The sequence below is a fragment of the Xenopus tropicalis genome, chromosome 10, assembly GCF_000004195.4.
Source record: "Xenopus tropicalis strain Nigerian chromosome 10, UCB_Xtro_10.0, whole genome shotgun sequence".
Taxonomy (NCBI): Eukaryota; Metazoa; Chordata; class Amphibia; order Anura; family Pipidae; genus Xenopus; species Xenopus tropicalis.
In genome coordinates this window covers 50,013,127-50,035,169 of record NC_030686.2, presented here as the reverse complement: position 1 = coordinate 50,035,169, position 22,043 = coordinate 50,013,127, and the positions used below count along the sequence as shown (strand labels likewise).

Below are 22,043 nucleotides of genomic sequence, written 5' to 3'. Positions count from 1 at the left end.
CTGCCCCTCCCTGCACTAAGCGGGATGCCCCTCCTCCTTTCCCATTGTGCTGCCCAATGGCAAATGTGGCCTTGGGAGACATTGTTATGGGGGTCATCCGTATTTATGCCCTGGGAGGGGCGGAGCAAATGGCGGGGATGAGGCGTAATCACACGGATACAGTAGGAACCTACCTTGGTATCATTTGCTTTTCTTTCCCCTTCTCCCCATTACAATCTAATGATTGGGCCTCATTCTGCCCAGTATCAATATGCTGGATATTCTTGTAACTGCTGCTAAGCGACTGATATCCAGTACTGTTAAGAGCTGGGGGTCCAAACCAATGGGTGGACTTTGAATTGAAAAAGTCCAACAAGCCCTGCTGTAAAGGAACCTTCCCCCCATACTGTCTTCCATAGACAACTTGGTCATGAGAATCTGTTTATTTCATTAGTGGGAGGTCGTTGGTGCTCCAAAGTATTTGATTGGCCGATGCTTGTTGATAAATAATTGTAGCTGCACAATGAAATTTTTGAACTTTGGTTACATTTGTTCATCTGGTCTCCCTGTAGCAACGCCATGGAAACTGTCAATCAAGCTACGAACGGTCGGATACCTGCCCCCCCCCCCGAACCAGAAAGCTGCGTAAGGTGAGACTGGCAGTCGAGGGGTTAACTTAAAGCTCCAGGGACCTCTGTGCGGCATTAGGGAGGATTATGCCGTTAAAATGAGATTAAAGGGTCACTGACTGGGAAAGAACGGCATTAGATACTGATCCGACCACAATAAAACCAGACAAACGTTCACTGATTTCTTTTTTTAAACAATTCTCACTTTAATTGGACTCATTAATTAATCCAGTCGCACTAAGAGCAGAGAAACAACAAGCGCATTGTTTGTCTCCCATTACATGAGAGGAGGTCCCTGCGAGTCGCTCCCGTTTATTGGCGCAGGATTAGCTAACAGCGGGGGGGGGGGGGTGTTGGTTGTACAGAGACAGTTTCTATTTACAGCAAATGTTTCTTTTTGTAAACTGAAATTCAAAAACAAAAGTAAATACGGAATTTAAAAAAAACAAGACAATTCCGGGTTTGGGTCTGAGCTCAAGAGAATTATACAAAAACAGAGACGTAAGCGCCACAAACAAACTGGGGGGGGTATATTCATATACTCAAGTCTTTTTTTTATATTTCTATCGTTTTCTTGTATTTTTTATTATAGTTAGGTTTAGCTTTGCCTTTATATTTACTTTCTGTTCCGTATAAAACATCTGTCGTCGTTCTGCTCAACCAATACGTGAGCGGATATGATACAAATACCCTCGTGACTGCCCCCTGCGGGGCAGAGTTCTCGCACCGTTATTGATAAGGAATTATTAGGTGGGAATGTTGCTGGGCGGGTCTGGGTATTTATATTACTTGTATTTACTAACGTTTATAGCTGGAATGAGATTTACTCCGGGTGTTTAGGAGTTAAACGCACAGAGAGCCTAGAGTTGGAGTTAATGAAATGAGATTATAGTCGGTGACCTTCACGGTGTAATAAGGTTCAGCCATAATCTAAGGATTATTAGTTGCCCTAATTATCAGACAGAGAAGCACAACCCGAGTGTATTGTGTTAACGAAGATTAAGGGCAACAAGGGTTTCAGGTGAGTTTGTGTAACGCTGGGATCTGTGACGGTCTCGCTGGTGTAGACAGTCGGAAACGGTGCTGATTGAACAGTCTTAGCAAAATGGGTTTTGGCTCTTCGTTTAATGCTTTTTCTCTTTTAGCTTTTCCTTTACTTTCTGGGGCTCAAACTGGATCAAGCGGAGAATTTCCTTGTTGTTCATGATGCCTTGGATGAATTCCCCCTCAGTGAGCTTATCTGTGGGGAAGGAAAAACCGTATTAGAGTGGGAAACCGACCAAAGACTCTATAGGTCAGGTGACAAAATGAGTACGTTCCTAGTAAAGACTCCATAAAAATGAGACAACAGGCAAAATGAGTACGTTCCTAGTAAAGACTCCCTAAAAACAAAACAACAGGCGAAATGAGTACGTTCCTAGTAAAGACTCCCTAAAAACGAGACACCGTTAGACAACAGGCAAAATGAGTACGTTCCTAGTAAAGACTCCATAAAAACTAAACAACAGGCAAAATGAGTACGTTCCTAGTAAAGACTCCATAAAAACTAAACAACAGGCAAAATGAGTACGTTCCTAGTAAAGACTCCCTAAAAACGAAACAACAGGCGAAATGAGTACGTTCCTAGTAAAGACTCCCTAAAAACAAAACAACAGGCGAAATGAGTACGTTCCTAGTAAAGACTCCCTAAAAATGAGACACCGTTAGACAACAGGCAAAATGAGTACGTTCCTAGTAAAGACTCCCTAAAAACGAAACAACAGGCGAAATGAGTACGTTCCTAGTAAAGACTCCCTAAAAACAAAACAACAGGCGAAATGAGTACGTTCCTAGTAAAGACTCCCTAAAAATGAGACACCGTTAGACAACAGGCAAAATGAGTACGTTCCTAGTAAAGACTCCATAAAAACTAAACAACAGGCAAAATGAGTACGTTCCTAGTAAAGACTCCCTAAAAACGAAACAACAGGCAAAATGAGTACGTTCCTAGTAAAGACTCCCTAAAAACAAAACAGGCGAAATGAGTACGTTCCTAGTAAAGACTCCCTAAAAACGAGACACCGTTAGACAACAGGCAAAATGAGTACGTTCCTAGTAAAGACTCCATAAAAACTAAACAACAGGCAAAATGAGTACGTTCCTAGTAAAGACTCCCTAAAAACAAAACAACAGGCGAAATGAGTACGTTCCTAGTAAAGACTCCCTAAAAATGAGACACCGTTAGACAACAGGCAAAATGAGTACGTTCCTAGTAAAGACTCCATAAAAACTAAACAACAGGCAAAATGAGTACGTTCCTAGTAAAGACTCCCTAAAAACGAAACAACAGGCAAAATGAGTACGTTCCTAGTAAAGACTCCCTAAAAACAAAACAACAGGCGAAATGAGTACGTTCCTAGTAAAGACTCCCTAAAAACAAAACAACAGGCGAAATGAGTACGTTCCTAGTAAAGACTCGCTAAAAACAAAACAACAGGCGAAATGAGTACGTTCCTAGTAAAGACTCCCTAAAAATGAGACACCGTTAGACAACAGGCAAAATGAGTACGTTCCTAGTAAAGACTCGCTAAAAACAAAACAACAGGCGAAATGAGTACGTTCCTAGTAAAGACTCCCTAAAAACAAAACAACAGGCGAAATGAGTACGTTCCTAGTAAAGACTACCTAAAAACGAGAGACTTATAGACAACAGCCAAAATGAGTACGTTCCTTGTAAAGACTCCATAAAAACGAGAGACCTGGTGACAACTGGCAAAAAGAGTAGTGTACAGGGTGGTAAAGCAGAAATAGGAACCTTGTGATTCCACCAAACATTGAGTTCCAAATTGGTTTCTAAAGGCAATATCTAGAGAAGACAATCTACGTGCTAGAAGTAAAGCTACAATTAGGCACAACCTAATTGGTAAAGATACGAGAGAAGGGGTGTAATAGAGCTTCATACTAGAAGAAACCAACATTGATTCTTCTTCAAAGACGTAACTTTGAGACTTTTTAGATCTGTGGACCACATTTACTTTACTACCCCAAGGAGGACTCCTAAAAAGGTGCCTAGCCTTGGAATGAAACTTACTAGGATGTACATGGAGGGAGGAAGACAGCAGGTAGATGTTAGAACCAAACACTTAGAGGAGAGACCATATCCTGAAGGAAGAAGGTAGGAGACTCAAGAATAACCTCAGCATGTTCTACTTTTCTGAAGGGGGAGAAGGTGCTCACTCTGAAGCAGAAGGGATGGTCGTAAGAGACCAAGTAGCAAACTGAATATCTGGAACTTCTACTTTACTGAAGGAATCGATGCATGGGGTTCTCTTCCAGTAGACATAGTAGAAAGCTCAGGAAGCTCAGATGTAATGTTACAATGTGATATTTTACTGGGTTCAGGGGACCCAGTTGCATCAAGAGTTGGAAGGGAGCTCCAGGAATGCAGTCAATAGGGACTGACAAATGGGAAGGACCAAAAGATTGCCCTCCCCAATTTCCAGAATTGCTACCTAAAGGGAGGAGTGTGCTGGGGACCAAAAGGAAGTGGGAAGGTCTTGAGTATTGACAGGAAGTGGGCAGGTCTTGAGTATTGACAGGAAGTGGGAAGGTCTTGAGTATTGACAGGAAGTGGGCAGGTCTTGAGTATTGACAGGAAGTGGGATGGTCTCAAGAGATGTCATCAACTCATTAATATCATTGGGCTGTCCTTGCCAATCTCAGATAAGAGCCTGTAGAGGGAAACAGGACAACAGTGTGCAGAACGATGGTGGAAGAGTAAAGTCAACTTCAGCATTGTCCGCCCATTGTCTTGGGACTTTGTAGTAAAGCAACCAGCCTGTCTGAACAGAAGGTCTAGTCTTTGGATTACTCCCATTTTTGTTTGCGTGGGGGGGGGGGGGGGGGGTGGTTGTGGGTTAATTTACAACCGATATAATAGGCTGCCCTTGATCTTGACACGTGACTCAACCTAGGTCAGTAGACTGCCAGGGACTTCCTGGCCCATTTTCATATATGGGTCAGGTGACTGATGTTCTCCAATGTTATGTAACTACAGTAATGCCTGTCTGACCCTATAAATTGTAGGTCTCAGCCATCTGTACAGATATGTGGAATAATTCAAATTCTCAAACACCCAAATGTGTATTTTCCATAATCACCCCTAAAATGTAGCAATTTAAAAAACCTACAGTGCTAGGGGTTGGTAGCACTAAATAATTAAGTGGTTTCTGCTTGCTTTCCTATCATATCCCCTACGGATACAGGGATTGGCTAAACTAGATACTCCAATATTATGGAGAGTTCTGGGCACACAATAAGCTGTACCCCAATACTGTACTGTCTAAGGGAAACACTATGGCACCTCCTACCCATATGTATAAATACAAATATACAGAGAGGGAATGTTCTGGGCACACAATAAGCTGTACCCCCATACTGTACTGTCTAAGGGAAACACTATGGCACCCCCTACCCATATGTATAAATACAAATATACAGAGAGGGAATGTTCTGGGCACACAATAAGCTGTACCCCCATACTGTACTGTCTAAGGGAAACACTATGGCACCTCCTACCCATATGTATAAATACAAATATACAGAGAAGGAATGTTCTGGGCACACAATAAGCTGTACCCCCATACTGTACTGTCTAAGGGAAACACTATGGCACCTCCCTCCCATATGTATAAATACAAATATACAGAGAAGGAATGTTCTGGGCACACAATAAGCTGTACCCCCATACTGTACTGTCTAAGGGAAACACTATGGCACCTCCTACCCATATGTATAAATACAAATATACAGAGAAGGAATGTTCTGGGCACACAATAAGCTGTACCCCCATACTGTACTGTCTAAGGGAAACACTATGGCACCCCCTACCCATATGTATAAATAGAAATATACAGAGAAGGAATGTTCTGGGCACACAATAAGCTGTACCCCCATACTGTACTGTCTAAGGGAAACACTATGGCACCCCCTACCCATATGTATAAATACAAATATACAGAGAAGGAATGTTCTGGGCACACAATAAGCTGTACCCCCATACTGTACTGTCTAAGGGAAACACTATGGCACCCCCTACCCATATGTATAAATAGAAATATACAGAGAAGGAATGTTCTGGGCACACAATAAGCTGTACCCCCATACTGTACTGTCTAAGGGAAACACTATGGCACCCCCTACCCATATGTATAAATAGAAATATACAGAGAAGGAATGTTCTGGGCACACAATAAGCTGTACCCCCATACTGTACTGTCTAAGGGAAACACTATGGCACCCCCTACCCATATGTATAAATAGAAATATACAGAGAAGGAATGTTCTGGGCACGCAATAAAATCTCATTCATCAAACTGTGATCTATTTGCCCCTTTTAAAGAGTGATGCCCCAAGACCCTTGGGATAATCTAATACGACTTAAGCTGCAATAAAGTCTGTAGAAGCACCAATTTAACACTTTTGCTAAATCAGCACCCGGGGGGCTCACAGGTCCGGACTCCCTGAATGAAGAACATTAGAAACCGCCAGGTCTGGTTCCATTTACCATTATCTTTCTTTCCAAAGAAATCCCATATTTTATTTGTTCTCCTCTCTGGAGTATTTTCATCCTCGGGGAGATGCTTCTGGTCTTCAGTATTTATCATTTTGAATATGGCCTGGGAATAAAAAGACACATATTTATCACTGACCGTTCCAGTCACATCAGCAAAGTATTAACCTCGCGGTCTCATTGGTCACTAAATATTGGGACTTAATACAACTGAACTTCATGATGTCCCGATGTATTGCCAACTAGTGCTTAGAATTCTGCTTATGGGGATTATAGACAGATAGTTGGGTATCTTTTTTTCCATAAACATGATCAACGCACCCGAGGTCCCCCTTTAGATTAGTGGAACATAACTTTGAAGCAGCGTAGGGGGTTCTTCATGGTGAGGTTGGGAAATGCCCTGCCGGGGGATGTTAGGTAGGGGGTTCTTCATGGTGAAGTTGGGAAATGCCCTGCCGGGGGATGTTGGGTAGGGGGTTCTTCATGGTGAGGTTGGGAAATGCCCTGCTGGGGGATGTTGGGTAGGGGGTTCTTCATGGTGATGTTGGGAAATGCCCTGCCGGGGGATGCTGGGTAGGGGGTTCTTCATGGTGATGTTGGGGAATGCCCTGCCGGGGGATATTGGGTAGGGGGTTCCTCACGGTGAGGGCAGTGAGAGGGTTGGGGAATGCCCTGCCGGGGGATGTTGGGTAGGGGGTTCCTCATGGTGAGGGCAGTGAGGGGGTTGGGGAATGCCCTGCCGGGGGATGTTGGGTAGGGGGTTCCTCACGGTGAGGGGGTTGGGGAATGCCCTGCCGGGGGATGTTGGGTAGGGGGTTCCTCACGGTGAGGGCAGTGAGGGGGTTGGGAAATGCCCTGCCGGGGGATGTTGGGTAGGGGGTTCTTCATGGTGAGGTTGGGGAATGCCCTGCCGGGGGATGTTGGGTAGGGGGTTCTTCATGGTGAGGTTGGGGAATGCCCTGCCGGGGGATGTTGGGTAGGGGGTTCTTCATGGGAGGTTGGGAAATGCCCTGCTGGGGGATGTTGGGTAGGGGGTTCTTTATGGGGAGGTTGGGAAATGCCCTGCCGGGGGATGTTGGGTAGGGGGTTCTTCATGGTGAGGTTGGGGAATGCCCTGCCGGGGGATGTTGGGTAGGGGGTTCTTCATGGTGAGGTTGGGGAATGCCCTGCCGGGGGATGTTGGGTAGGGAGTTCTTCATGGTGAGGTTGGAAACTGGTTTGAACTTCATGGAATTTGGTGTTTTAAACCCAACTTAACTATGTAACGATGTTCAACCCAAATCTGACCTTAACTGGCCTTCAAACTTGGTTTCTAGGAGATCAAACAGGTGTTCTTCCCAAACTTCTTCATAATTGCCTTTTAGACTTAACCCCCCCTCCCCAACAATTGCTTCGGGCACCATTAGGTGGGCCGGCCCAGGCACATGGGGTGCTGCCTCCAGTTGGTTTGAATGGGAAACACCTGACAGAACCAGTACCAGAACATGAACTCTTATTAACATCTCGATTATTCTGTATGGAGTTTCCCTTTATATAAAAGAGAATTTGGTCTAATTAATTCCAATTAACTGCAAGATTTTTTTCCTTTCGTAGTTTCCAATAAGCGCGCAATAAAATAAAGAGGGAAATGGGCATAGATACAAAACGCTGCAACTTAATTAATGGCCGACCTGCATGTAACAGTCTCGCCCTCTCCCATAATGGGTTTGATTTACAGCCAATGTCAGAAATTCATTAGAACTTTGTCTCTGGAGGATTCTGGGCACATTATGTACGGGGATTGGGAGAAAAATGAAACGGGGGATTTCTCCTTCATTAGTTTTGTTCTAATTGGCTGGGTTTTCATTCGCGGGTACCTTGTCTTCCTAATTCAGTTTACGGTAATTAATTTATGTATAATTACATTTCAAAGATAAGCTACAAATACAGCCCAAATTTTTGGGTTTAATTACGGGTTTTTGAGACTTTTCTATCTGTGTTTTTATGGCTTTTTGAGACTTTTCTATCGGTAATTTTTATGGGTTTTTGAGACTTTTCTATTGGTATTTTTATGGCTTTTTGACACTTTTCTATCGATATTTTGATGGGGGTCTTTTTTAGACTTTTCTATCGATATTTTGATGGGGGTTTTTTTGAGACTTCTCTATCGGTATTTTTATGGGGTTTTTTTATGGGTTTAATTACATTTCTAAGATAAGCTACAAATACAGCCCAAATTTTTAGGTTTAATTATGGGTTTTTGAGACTTTTCTATCGGTATTTTTATGGGTTTTTGAGGCTTTTCTATCAGTAATTTTTATTGGTTTTTGAGACTTTTCTATCGGTAATTTTATGGCTTTTTGAGACTTTTCTATCGGTATTTTTATGGGTTTTTGAGACTTTTCTATCGGTATTTTTATGGCTTTTTGAGACTTATCTATCTGTAATTTTTATGGCTTTTTGACACCTTTCTATCGGTGTTTTTATGGCTTTTTGAGACTTTTCTATCTGTATTTTTATGGCTTTTTGAGACTTTTCTATCGGTATTTTGGTGGGTTTTTGAAACTTTTCTTTCAGTATTTTGATGGGTTTTTGAGACTTTTCTATCGGTATTTTTATGGCTTTTTGAGACTTATCTATCTGTAATTTTTATGGCTTTTTGACACTTTTCTATCAGTGTATTTATGGCTTTTTGAGACTTTTCTATCTGTAATTTTTATGGCTTTTTGAGACTTTTCTATCGGTATTTTTATGGCTTTTTGAGACTTTTCTATCTGTAATTTTTATGGCTTTTTGAGACTTTTCTATCGGTATTTTGGTGGGTTTTTGAGACTTTTCTATCGGTAATTTTTATGGCTTTTTGAGACTTTTCTATCGGTAATTTTTATGGGTTTTTGAGACTTTTCTATCGGTATTTTGATGGGTTTTTGGGACTTTTCTATTGGTATTTTGATGGGTTTTTGAGATTTTTCTATTGGTAATTTTGATGGGTTTTTGAGACTTTTCTATTGGTATTTTTTGGCTTTTTGAGACTTTTCTATCGGTGTTTTTATGGCTTTTTGAGACTTTTCTATCGGTATTTTTATTGCTTTTTGAGACTTTTTTATCGGTATTTTTATGGCTTTTTGACACTTTTCTATCGGTATTTTTATGGCTTTTTTACACTTTTCTATCGGTATTTTGATGGGTTTTTGACACTTTTCTATCAGTATTTTTTGGAAGATTCGGTGACTCCGCCCCCACCAGCTTTGGTTTTGTCGCTTTTTTTCAATCATTTGGGGTCGGTGAGAAACTGAAAATTTACCGTAATTATCTCAAGGACTTCGGATTTGTTGATGGTCCCGTTGCCGTCGACGTCATATAAGGAGAAAGCCCACTCCAGCTTTTGGTTGGCTTTGCCGGAGGAAGTCATGTGGAGGGCGATCATGTATTCCTTAAAGTCCAATGTGCCGTCGTTGTTGGAGTCGAAGCTCCGGAAGACATGGCGGGCGTAGGCTTTGGGGTCGGCGTCGGGGAAGAACTTGGAGTAGATGCCCTCAAACTGCTGCTTGGAGATCCGCCCGGTGGGGCACTCCTTGAGGAAGGACTGGTACCACGTGCAGAGCTCCTCCTGGCTGAACTTGGTGTTGAGTTGCAGTTCTTCCAGGATCTCCTTGGATAAGGCGCTGCTTTTGCTGTTCCCCATGCTGGGAAAAAAACAGGATCGGAGTCTGAAGGGCGAGAAACGTCTCGTGTGGTCGAAGGCAAAACCCAAGGAGGTAATGAGCCGGGCGCCCTGCAGGCATTTAAATCCACAGAAAGCTTTTTCAGGGATTACAGAGGTTTAAGCGTCAGCCAAAGGCAGTGCTGTTACCTGAATCCTCCGGTCTAATCACTCGCTGGCCGTGTTTGGGTCTGGGCAACGGGTTTATAACAGATTGTGTTTCTGTGTATTAGAGCCGCGGCTTAATGGGGGGGAACCGAGGCAAAACCACCCCAGCACCGAGCCTTCTCCTGTTTATTACAGGTATCGGACCCCATAGACTAATAATAAAACAGTACCTGTACTTGATCCCAACTAAGATATAATTACCCCTTATTGGGGCAGAACAGTCCTATTGGGTTTATTTAATGGTTAAATGATTCCCTTTTCTCTGTAATAATAAAACAGTACCTGTACTTGATCCCAACTAAGATATAATTACCCCTTATTTGGGCAGAACAGCCCTATTGGGTTTATTTAATGGTTAAATGATTCCCTTTTCTCTGTAATAATAAAACAGTACCTGTACTTGATCCCAACTAAGATATAATTACCCCTTATTGGGGGCAGAACAGCCCTATTGGGTTTATTTAATGGTTAAATGATTCCCTTTTCTCTGTAATAATAAAACAGTACCTGTACTTGATCCCAACTAAGATATAATTACCCCTTATTGGGGGCAGAACAGCCCTATTGGGTTTATTTAATGGTTAAATGATTCCCTTTTCTCTGTAATAATAAAACAGTACCTGTACTTGATCCCAACTAAGATATAATTACCCCTTATTGGGGCAGAACAGCCCTATTGGGTTTATTTCATGGTTAAATGATTCCCTTTTCTCTGTAATAATAAAACAGTACCTGTACTTGATCCCAACTAAGATATAATTACCCCTTATTGGGGGCAGAACAGCCCTTTTGGGTTTAATTACTGTTTAAATAATTTTATCAGTAGACTTAAGGTAGGAGATCTGAATTACGGAAAGACCCCTTATCTGGAAAACCCTAGGTCCCGAGCATTCTGGATAATGGGTCCTATACCTGTTTGAGGCGCCCAAAACATTCCCTTCTCCTTCCGTGTCTTAAATAGAACCTGCTTTCATATTCTCAGAATGATTTTGAAATGTTTAATACAGGTATGGGATCCCTTATCTGCAAACCCCTTATCCAGAACATTCTAAATTAGGGAAGCCACTTCCCATAGACTCCATTATAAAAAAAATAGTTCACATTTTTGAAAATGATTTTATCCGGAAAACCCCAGGTCCCGAGCATTGTGGGTAACGGATCCCATTATGTTTATGATGCAACTAAAAAAATGGCCTTTTCCTTTCAGTTTGCAAACCTGTTTTGATTTATACCCAACATTTTGATAATACGATTGGCTACAAAAGTTCTAGCGACACCATTTCAATGTAGGTTGGGGGGGAGGGGCATTTACTAAAATTGCACTAAAACCTGAAATTTTTGTTGTGAAGAAAGATTTTTTTTTTTTGACATTTATTAATGCGGGAAAATCTGCAATAAATCCGGAAGAAATAATACGCCATCGAGTTATGTAGAAGTCAGTGGGCAGCTGCCCTGTTCCCAGTTGGAAGATCTTCTTTTGCGTTGGGGTATTAAATGTTTTTGGATCTATGGGACCCTCCATTCGTTGAAAAAAATCAAGTTTTTTATTTGTGTGTTTTTTTTTAAATGCTGTTCTAATAAATCAATTCATGGTATTGGTGGAAATGATTTAGTCAGGGTTTCAAAAACCACCAAAATCACAATGTTAATAAATGCCCCTAAGTGCGGCGTATTCTTAGACTTGATGGGCCTTTTTGGCCAATTTTATAACAATCCAGCTCAACCTTTCCGCTGCCCCTGGATGTTGGGTTGGCCAGCCAATGGGAGCCCTGCTGTACTGAGTGCTGTGGCTAAAGCTTTTATGGGCTTTAACACTCTTTATGGACTTTAACACTAATAAGCCCTTGCGTGACTACCATTATGGTACAGTAAATATACAGTTTTCCCATAGAGTTGATTTCCATGGAATTATTGGGTGTGCCAACTGGCTTCTTGCCCACAAAGGAAATCACCATGGAACTGTATTTGGCTCAGATCCAACTTGCCCCATTTAGGTTCTTGTTGCCTTCCCTCCTTTCCCTCGTCAGTAATCTCATGTTCTATAAATACCCCGTGTGAGTACTAAATCCACTTATGTATGAATACACCTGGAATGGCTTGTACGACCTGATCTGTCTGGTTTAGACCTGCCATAGACCTTGAGCCAATGATTGTATCATAACAGGGACCTATTGAGACCCACCATACAGGGCTGCACCAATAGCCCCTCCTAATAGGTATCTGGCCAATCACTGACCACTTACTAGTCTAGCCGATATTATTTTAACCCAGTATAAACACCTATAAGTTACCAACTTGATCCACCTTTCTATATACAGTCACTTTTAGTCCAACCACAACCCTTCCCTGTTGTGGGTAAGTAAAACTAAGGGGGTGATTTATCAACGGTCGAGTTTGATTTTTTTTTAGCAATTTCAAAACTCGAATTCCAGTTATGATTCGAAAACTTGAATCTCTGGTATTTATTAAGTGCAGAAAACCTGAAAACTCCAATGCAAAAATTCACCATGTAAAAGCTTGTGAGTTTCTATGGAAGCCAATGGGAGTTGCCATAGGCAAAGTCAAGTCATATTCTCAAACTTGAATTTTTCAAGTTCGTAAACTTGAATTATTAGTATTTTATTCAGATGGTTTTTCCTTATTAATAAATAAGTGACCATTTGATATGAGAGTTTATTGGATAAAGGATGAGTTCGGCCGTCGCAATGCACGAAATTAATTCCATATATATATTATATGTAACGTATATATGTGCTACTGTCCCATTACAGACATAGGGTGGGGGGAATGGGACTTTGGCACAACTGGGTGTAAATGAAGCCACGCGGTTCCCATAATTCAGAGTTATATGTAACATCTCGGAAGGGGACATTTTTGTTAAAATTCTGCAAATTTTCCAGGGCGGCAGATTAAAGGGATTTGGAGCTAATGACAGAAAGCAGAGAGTATCTGTTGAGGGACTAGAGAGATGCACTTGTGTCATTATCTTGCCAGATGGGCCCCGGCCCCACACATTCTCCCATCGTTCTCTTTGAAGTGACTCTGTTATGTTGCAGCGCAGACCATTTCCCTAATCACTCACGTTCGCTAATTAATAATTCAACTCGTTGGGTCCCAGCTTGTGTTTATTATGATGGACTTCTGAAAAAAGAAGGTGTTTATAAGGCTCCATCCAAATCCAAGGAAAGGGACCTGCCGCTGACGGACATTACATCAGAAAAGTAAAAGCGGTTGCATTTTGATGTATTTGATTAGTGATGAGCAAAATTCACGAAAGAACAGTAAAATTAACAAAATAACAGTAAAAGTCGCGAAAGAACAGTAAAAAAAACAGTCAAATACGCAAAAGAACAGTGAAATTTGCGAAACAACAGTAAAATTCACGAAAGAACAGTAAAATTTGCGAAACAGTAACATTTGTGAAAGAACAGTAAAAAACAGTAAAATTCACGAAAGAACAGTAAAATTAACAAAAGAACAGTAAAAGTCGCGAAAGAACAGTAAAAAAAACAGTCAAATACGCAAAAGAACAGTGAAATTTGCGAAACAACAGTAAAATTCACAAAAGAACAGTAAAATTTGCGAAACAGTAACATTTGTGAAAGAACAGTAAAAAACAGTAAAATTCACGAAAGAACAGTAAAATTAACAAAAGAACAGTAAAAGTCGCGAAAGAACAGTAAAAAAAACAGTCAAATACGCAAAAGAACAGTGAAATTTGCGAAACACGTTTGTCACATGACTATCACCCGCTCTTTTTTTTTGTTGTGTGTTTTTTTGCCTCGAGCATGCCCATTTTGACGCGACCACAACTTTTTTTGAAACAATTTGCCAATGGCGAAATGCAGAAATTCACTGCAAATCCATGCCTGGCGAAAAAATTTGCTCATCACTACATTTGATGAAATCTTTGGTGAATTTTTCAAAAATTTTGCAGAATTTTTTTTTTGGAGGGGTGTCTTATTATTTTTTCTAGTATGTTTGGAATAAATTAGTAGCATATTGAGCTGAATATAAGGGTTTTGTAAATAGTCATTAGGGAATTAAACATAGAATCCACTGGACTTTTACATGAATTATAGTTTGTTTTTGAATTATTTGATTCATTTGGTAAAAAAAATCTTATTGTATAAAATGGTAGAAATAATCTAAGCCAGGAATTCCGCTGTTGTTTTTGACTTGTTGTTTATTTCCTTTGATCTGTTTGGGGGACGGTGCCCCCGGGAATTAAAAAGGACGGAAAGATGGAAAGTGAGGTTTTATGTGTCTCATTTCTCTCCTTATTCTTCCAACAAATGTGAAATTTCTAGGGACGGAGAGTTGTGGCTGGTAAGGACATTAGATTGTAAGTGTAAAAGAACTTGAATGCCCGACTTGTCCTATTCCCGTTTGATTACTAGTCACATGATCAGTGCCCAGGCTCGTTACGGCCGGCCCCCTTAATAGAGGGGAGGGGGGCAATTATTTACTTTCATCGACAGCCAAATCCAAAAGTCATCCCCTCAATACTGACGGCGGAGGGAAGACTATCATTTATATGTATATTGGGAGATTGAATAATTGCCATAATTACAGCACGGCAATCCTGGAAGGATTCGGATCAATCATGGCGGTCGGTGATGAGCGAATCTGTCCCATTTTGCTTCACCGAAAAACTTGTGAACCGGAAAAAAGTTGCAAAATACATTGAAGTCAATGGACACCTTTTTTTTCTGTGCACCCATTGGAGTCTATGGGTGGTTTTTTCACAGTGAAACCTGACAAAAATGTCATCACTAATGGCCGCCATCAGGGACACATTGGGGACAGTCGTCCCGGGCCAGGGCAATCTTCATTTTTAAAGTTTTCTTACTAACTTGGGCCCTCTTTAATCTGTTATGGGCCCTGTCATCCAATCGAATTGGTCGCGCCCCGTGCCCTGTCCAGAAAAGTCTGAAGTCGCCGGAGCCGCCACCAAAGAAGACAGTCTTCGGGGGTACTGTGTATGGGGGACACTGTCTTTGGGGGCACTGTCTATGGGGGTATGGTGTATGAGGGCACTGTCTTTGGGGGCACTGTGTATGGGGGCAATTGGGGACACTGTCTTTGGGGGCACTGTGTATGGGGTACACTGTCTATGGGGGCACTGTGTATGGGGGACACTGTCTATGGGGCAATTGGGGGCACTGTGTATTAGGGCAATTGGAGGCACTGTGTATGGAGGACACTGTCTATGGGGGCAATTGGAGGCACACTCTATGGAGCAATTAGGGGCACTGTGTATGGGGGACACTGTCTATGGAGCAATTGGGGGCACTGTGTATGGGGGACACTGTTTATGGGGGCAATTGGAGGCACACTCTATGGACCAATTAGGGGCCTTGTGTATGGGGGGTTAATTGGGGGCACTGTTTTGGGACCCTAGCCAGCATAGCATTAGGAGGGCCCTGTGTATGTGGGACACTGTCTATGGGGGCAATTGGAGGCACTGTCTATGGGGCAATTGGGGGCCCTATGTTTGGGGGCACTGTCTTTGGGGGGGCACTGACTTTGGGGCCCTTGCTAGCATAGTGTTAGGGGGGCCCTGATACTTTTTATGTCTGTGTGTCCTTTGTACTGGTGGGAGGGGGGCTCAAAAAATGTAGTTGTGAGGGGCCCAGTGATTTTCATTGGCAGCCATGTTTAAAGACATAATATAAAATGAATCCTCTGACGAGAGAGTGACTTCAACCCAATTTCCTGCTGCAATCAGAGCAAAGGAACAAAGTGTTTTCTTTAAATATTCATCACAATCAATTGATCTGCAGCTCGCGGTGGGGAAAAGCAGAATAAATGTATAATAAGGATTTCGTTTCATCGTCATTTCTGCCTTTATGTAAGCGGCGGCGCGGGAGCTTTTATTAACATTGCGGCGGCGCCTGTTGCATTCTGGGAACACGTTATAGAGGGGCCACAGGGCACAGGTTATGGGTTTAGGGTTGTGGCTCCTCCTCCAGTATGGGGTTCATGATCTCCACGGCCAATGTTAGAGTTGCTCCTAAGCAGAGGTGCTTGCCCCCACTGGTCAACTCCCTTTTACTCTGCCCGCCCCTCTCATATTTTATGTCCAATCAGCCGTGAGTTCCAGCGGCCCCACAAGCTGAGTGCATTTTTCCGTACAGTAGACGTGCCATAACCCACCCATTATACGGCTTTGGGCGCTGTGCATGGACAATAATGTCCCCCCATTGAACTCTGCCGGTTGAGCTGTAGATATTTCCTTCTATTTACCCTTTAAAGGGGAACCTGTCACCCTAAGAAATCATTCCAAATCCATTTGAATCAGGTTAGTAGAGCAAAATAAACTTTACTTACACCATTTCAATTAATAAATGTATTTTCCCTTCAGTCTTGGAATGAGTAGTCACAGCCAGCAGGCCGGCGCCATTTTGTGCGCACTGTTATCAAGGCGGAGCTTATACATTTGCCATCTACGTGATGTATAGGAAGTGCTGAATGGAAAGTGAAAGCAATTGGTTTTAAAAATCTGAGCCGTCAGTCATATATTGCCTGCCCCGCAGGCAATATATGGTTGACGGCTCAGATTTTTAAATACATTTATATTACTGAATTTATTTTCCCTTCAGTCTTGGAATTAGTAGTCACAGCCAGCAGGCCGGCGCCATTTTGTGTGCACTGTTATCGAGGCGGAGCTTTGTCTCACCCCCAAATCTCATACATTTGCCATCTAGGTGATGTATAGGAAGTGCTGAATGGAAAGTGAAAGCAATTGGTATTAAAAATCTGAGCTGTCAGTCATATATTGCCTGCCCCCGCCTCTATATTGCCTGCCCCGCCTCTTATACATTTGCCATCTGGGTGATGTATAGGAAGTGCTGAATGGAAAGTGAAAGCAATTGGTATTAAAAATCTGAGCTGTCAGTCATATATTGCCTGCCCCCGCCTCTATATTGCCTGCCCCGCCTCTTATACATTTGCCATCTGGGTAATGTATAGGAAGTGCTGAATGGAAAGTGAAAGCAATTGGTATTAAAAATCTGAGCTGTCAGTCATATATTGCCTGCTCCCGCCTCTATATTGCCTGCCCCGCCTCTTATACATTTGCCATCTGGGTGATGTATAGGAAGTGCTGAATGGAAAGTGAAAGTAATTGGTATTAAAAATCTGAGCTGTCAGTCATATATTGCCTGCCCCCGCCTCTATATTGCCTGCCCCGCCTCTTATACATTTGCCATCTGGGTGATGTATAGGAAGTGCTGAATGGAAAGTGAAAGCAATTGGTATTAAAAATCTGAGCTGTCAGTCATATATTGCCTGCCCCCGCCTCTATATTGCCTGCCCCACCTCTTATACATTTGCCATCTGGGTGATGTATAGGAAGTGCTGAATGGAAAGTGAAAGTAATTGGTATTAAAAATCTGAGCTGTCAGTCATATATTGCCTGCCCCGCCTCTATGCGGCATAGAGGCGGGGCAGGCGATATATGATTGACAGCTCAGATTTTTAAATACGTTTATAACAGATATGGGGACTTTTATGTGGGTGATAGTTCCCCTTTAACAAACCAGCGTTGCACCTGGAAGCCAATATATATCATCAGGGAGCCAATAATAATAATAATAATGCCCCGGTGCTATTAATCTAACAACATGAAGCCATTAGAGATTCCAATAATAGCGCCTAATTGGCCCGAGCATACGAACACTTTCCATTATTCAGGGAAATGTTAAGCAGGTTAAAAAAAGGCATCTAATTAGCAAAATGAGGTTTTATTTGAGCTTCTAATTGCACAGAATGTCAGAGGAAAACTGTATTTCATAAACTCTTTTCTTAAAGGGGACATTGTGTAAAAAACAATATTGTGCCAATGACTTGTACTCATCTAAATATAGAAGGAATGGGCTTTAAAAAGTAGTGTTTTGGGCTGATTTATTGAAAATTTCTCCAAAAACCTCATAAGCCCCGCCCATATGTTCCACTTCCTGCTGGTTCCGTCCCCAGGCTGTGCAGGGGGGCCGGCGGCACTGTAGGATAGGAACCAATCAGCAGCTAGGCTGACCTGATAGGAAACTGAAGCCTGTCTGTGCTGTGATTGGCTCTCCCCCTCCTACTGTGCTTCTGGCAGGGACCGTTAGGACACGCCCACCCCTCATGTGAAACCCAGACAGGGATCTGAGAGGATCTATAGGGAGCTCCAATAAAGGGGCCATTGTTACAGATAGGGTTAATGTTTAGCCCAAAGGGAAACCAGCACCGGATATTATTCATAATTGCCTACGGGATTAGGATTTTCAATTTATCCTATATGTGTCCGTTAACATTTTTTGTGGCTTTGCAGGATGTTTTTGTTTTCCCAGACAACCATAAAGTGAGTTACCCTAGTGTAGAGAGAGTGGAAGCACCATGGCAGCTCCACTAGGGACATCAGTTGACCCAATAATGGTGGGAAGGGGTCTCATACATTCTCTTGGATAACCATCAAAGAGAAGGGAATAATCTAGCTCTTCTAGTCACAAGAAGATTGATTTGGGTAAGGCGTCCGGCGAGTGAGGAAGGGTTTAGGGTTCCCTTTAGCAGTTAAAGTGGCCTTACACTATAATATTCACTAATTTGGCAAAGTTACCCAAACGAGCAGATCCTTCCACTGATATGCCCAACAAAGATAGACAATATTGGAGTAATCCTATCATTAGGCCCTCTGGCCAAAGGACTGACAACGGGAATAGGACCCCTCAGAGGAAGGGCCAATGAACCAATGCGGTCAATGATCCTACAAGAAAATCAAACCTGCCGATCAATATCTGGCCAATTTTAAACAAATATTAGTCTGGGGTCCCCGTACTTGGGCAGTATTCATCTGAAGGAGCCCAATAGGCAGCTTAAATCAGCCTGTGTATATCCACCTTAAGTCATGCTCATGGACGACAACCTGAACACCACCGAGGACTGTAACGAGGGTAAGTACCCCGGTGATATTCAGCATTGTAGGGATTCAAGCATTCTTAGCATTAGGGAGAAGTGACCCCTATTTTTGAAAACCTACCTACCTAGTAATTCTACCAGTTTCCGCTACAGGAGGGACACCCCAAAATACAGGGGTCTTTAGTTACCAAATTATGATCATAAAATTGGTTAGCCACCATACCATGTCATGGCATAGATAGGCCTTCAAAAACTGGGTGTTGGTCAATGGGCAGTCTTCTCCTTTACAAGCCGCAAGCGAGGGAGGATAAAGCCTGTAGAACCAATACTGTGATCTTGGCAATCTCTTTCTATAAAAGCCAAAGGCATGGGGGGTGAACTATACCCTGTGACCAATACCAAGAAATTCAGCCATGCAGGGAAGTGCCAACCTTTGAAAAATATGACCAGAGGTAAATAGTTAAGATGTGGTATGGCCGGCAGTCCTTCTTTTCAAGCTGGGAAGGATTCTCCTTTGGAAGACGCAAGTGGGGGGGGGAGGATTAAGTCGGTAGAACCAATGCTGTGGTCTTGGCAATCTCTCTCTATAAGTGTTGGTAGAACCAATGCTGTGGCCTTGGCAATCTCTCTCTATAAGTGTTGATAGAACCAATGTTGTGGCCTTGGCAATCTCTCTCTATAAGTGTTGGTAGAACCAATGCTGTGGTCTTGGCAATCTCTCTCTATAAGTGTTGGTAGAACCAATGCTGTGGTCTTGGCAATCTCTCTCTATAAGTGCTGGTAGAACCAATGCTGTGGTCTTGGCAATCTCTCTCTATAAGTGTTGGTAGAACCAATGCTGTGGTCTTGGCAATCTCTCTCTATAAGTGTTGGTAGAACCAATGCTGTGGTCTTGGCAATCTCACTCTATAAGTGCTGGTAGAACCAATGCTGTGGTCTTGGCAATCTCTCTCTATAAGTGCTGGTAGAACCAATGCTGTGGTCTTGGCAATCTCTCTCTATAAGTGTTGGTAGAACCAATGCTGTGGTCTTGGCAATCTCTCTCTATAAGTGCTGGTAGAACCAATGCTGTGGTCTTGGCAATCTCTCTCTATAAGTGTTGGTAGAACCAATGCTGTGGTCTTGGCAATCTCTCTCTATAAGTGTTGGTAGAACCAATGCTGTGGTCTTGGCAATCTCACTCTATAAGTGCTGGTAGAACCAATGCTGTGGTCTTGGCAATCTCTCTCTATAAGTGCTGGTAGAACCAATGCTGTGGTCTTGGCAATCTCTCTCTGTAAGTGTTGGTAGAACCAATGCTGTGGTCTTGGCAATCTCTCTCTGTAAGTGTTGGTAGAACCAATGCTGTGGTCTTGGCAATCTCTCTCTGTAAGTGTTGGTAGAACCAATGCTGTGGTCTTGGCAATCTCTCTCTATAAGTGCTGGTAGAACCAATGCTGTGGTCTTGGCAATCTCTCTCTATAAGTGCTGGTAGAACCAATGCTGTGGTCTTGGCAATCTCTCTCTATAAGTGTTGGTAGAACCAATGCTGTGGTCTTGGCAATCTCTCTCTATAAGTGTTGGTAGAACCAATGCTGTGGTCTTGGCAATCTCTCTCTATAAGTGTTGGTAGAACCAATGCTGTGGTCTTGGCAATCTTTCTCTATAAAAGCTAAAAGCATGGGGGGGTGGACAATACCCTGTGACCAAAACCAATACCCAAGAAGTTCAACCAAATGCAGCCTTTGAAAAATATGACCAGAGGTAAATAGATAGGACCACCATATGGGATTTTCCTTGACATGGTATGGTGGCCTTATGATCATAATGAATGTGCATTGATCAATCCCCCTGTCTATATTGTATGGTTATAGCTAATTTGGCCAGATCACTGGCACTTGTATATTTTATTTAGCCTTGTTCAACCCCCGGAGTGAGTTTTATTGGAACCTGAATGTGACTTTTTTTGTAATCCAATGAAGTATCATCGTGACATTATCAATTAGAAGTTTGTGGTTTGAAGGACAATCATTTGGCCGGCGTCGCCTACATCTATAAATCCTCCCCTTATTGCACCGAGACTCCTAATTATCAGATTTGCTGCTGAACATAATTAAGGAAATGACTGTTTTATTCGTAGGGGCAAAGTGAATCTTTTTGGGGCCATTTTTACATCATTGTGATGTTTTTCCCACCGAATAACAAAAATAAGCTGATATCAATCACATTCATTACAGAGGCTAAATAATGATCGTCCTCACACACCAGCACTTAGGAGCCTAATCGGCTTAGAGCTTTTTCTCTGCAAGGCATTAGGGCCTAAACCTGCCATGGGATGCCAATGGGATTAAATCACCATCTGTGTTTTGAGGTCATACGCTCAAGTGATACATGTTGGCCGGCGTTGTTATTCCGTTTAAGGGTTGTTCTCCGCATGTAACGAGGCGGCTAGTTTAGTCTGTGTATTATAGTCACTGGTAATACAGTGTAGAGGCCCCTGGACTTGAGGTTTGATAATGAATATAGCCATTGGGCACCCATTGTAGCACCTTCTTCTCCAACCAACAAAACATCTACGTTCCTTGAGTGTAGGTGTCTGGATCCATCATATTAGCCTGTAGGTGTCTGTATCCATCATATTAGCCTGTAGGTGTCTGTATCCATCATATTTGCCTGTAGGTGTCTGTATCCATCAGATTAGCCTGTAGGTGTCTTCCATACCTTCCCCACTAACACCTTCATCAGGGGTTTTATTGAGGTGACCGGACTCTATAGAGTCCAAAACAACACTATGAATTGTAGCTCTTCCCTCGGCTTGTGTAGCTTTCCCCATAGAGTCCAACGTCATCTACTGAGGATCAATAGTCCCCCGAGGTTGGCCGCCATTTTGTTTATTTACACTGTTGAGTAATTGCAGAATGATTCCTTTTGATGGCCATCGCCTAATGGCGCATTTAACCTCCACAGCTGACTAAGCAGCCTGTCTCTTTAAATGTCAGCATTAAGAGGACAGGGTTTAAAGCTGTGTTAGTAATGAGAAAATGTGATTACGTTACACTTTGGGTACCCTGCGAATGTTATTGTTGTGCCGTAATGAGATTAAAGCGCCAGTTTCCCTTCCAGACGGCGAGTTTATAAAAATATCACTTGCAGC

General features: G+C 42.5%; 1 protein-coding gene across 1 annotated transcript; it reads right to left on the bottom strand.

Moving 5' to 3' along the window:
• Positions 1 to 789: 789 nt before the first annotated feature.
• rcvrn.1 (recoverin, gene 1) lies at positions 790 to 10,007 on the bottom strand. Its single transcript, XM_002936994.4, has 3 exons — positions 9,443 to 10,007; positions 6,154 to 6,265; positions 790 to 1,848 (listed from the first exon to the last, which is right to left on the bottom strand). Exons 1-3 carry the CDS (start codon positions 9,821 to 9,823, stop codon positions 1,733 to 1,735), a joined length of 609 nt encoding a protein of 202 aa, XP_002937040.1. The 5' UTR covers positions 9,824 to 10,007; the 3' UTR covers positions 790 to 1,732.
• Positions 10,008 to 22,043: the final 12,036 nt, after the last annotated feature.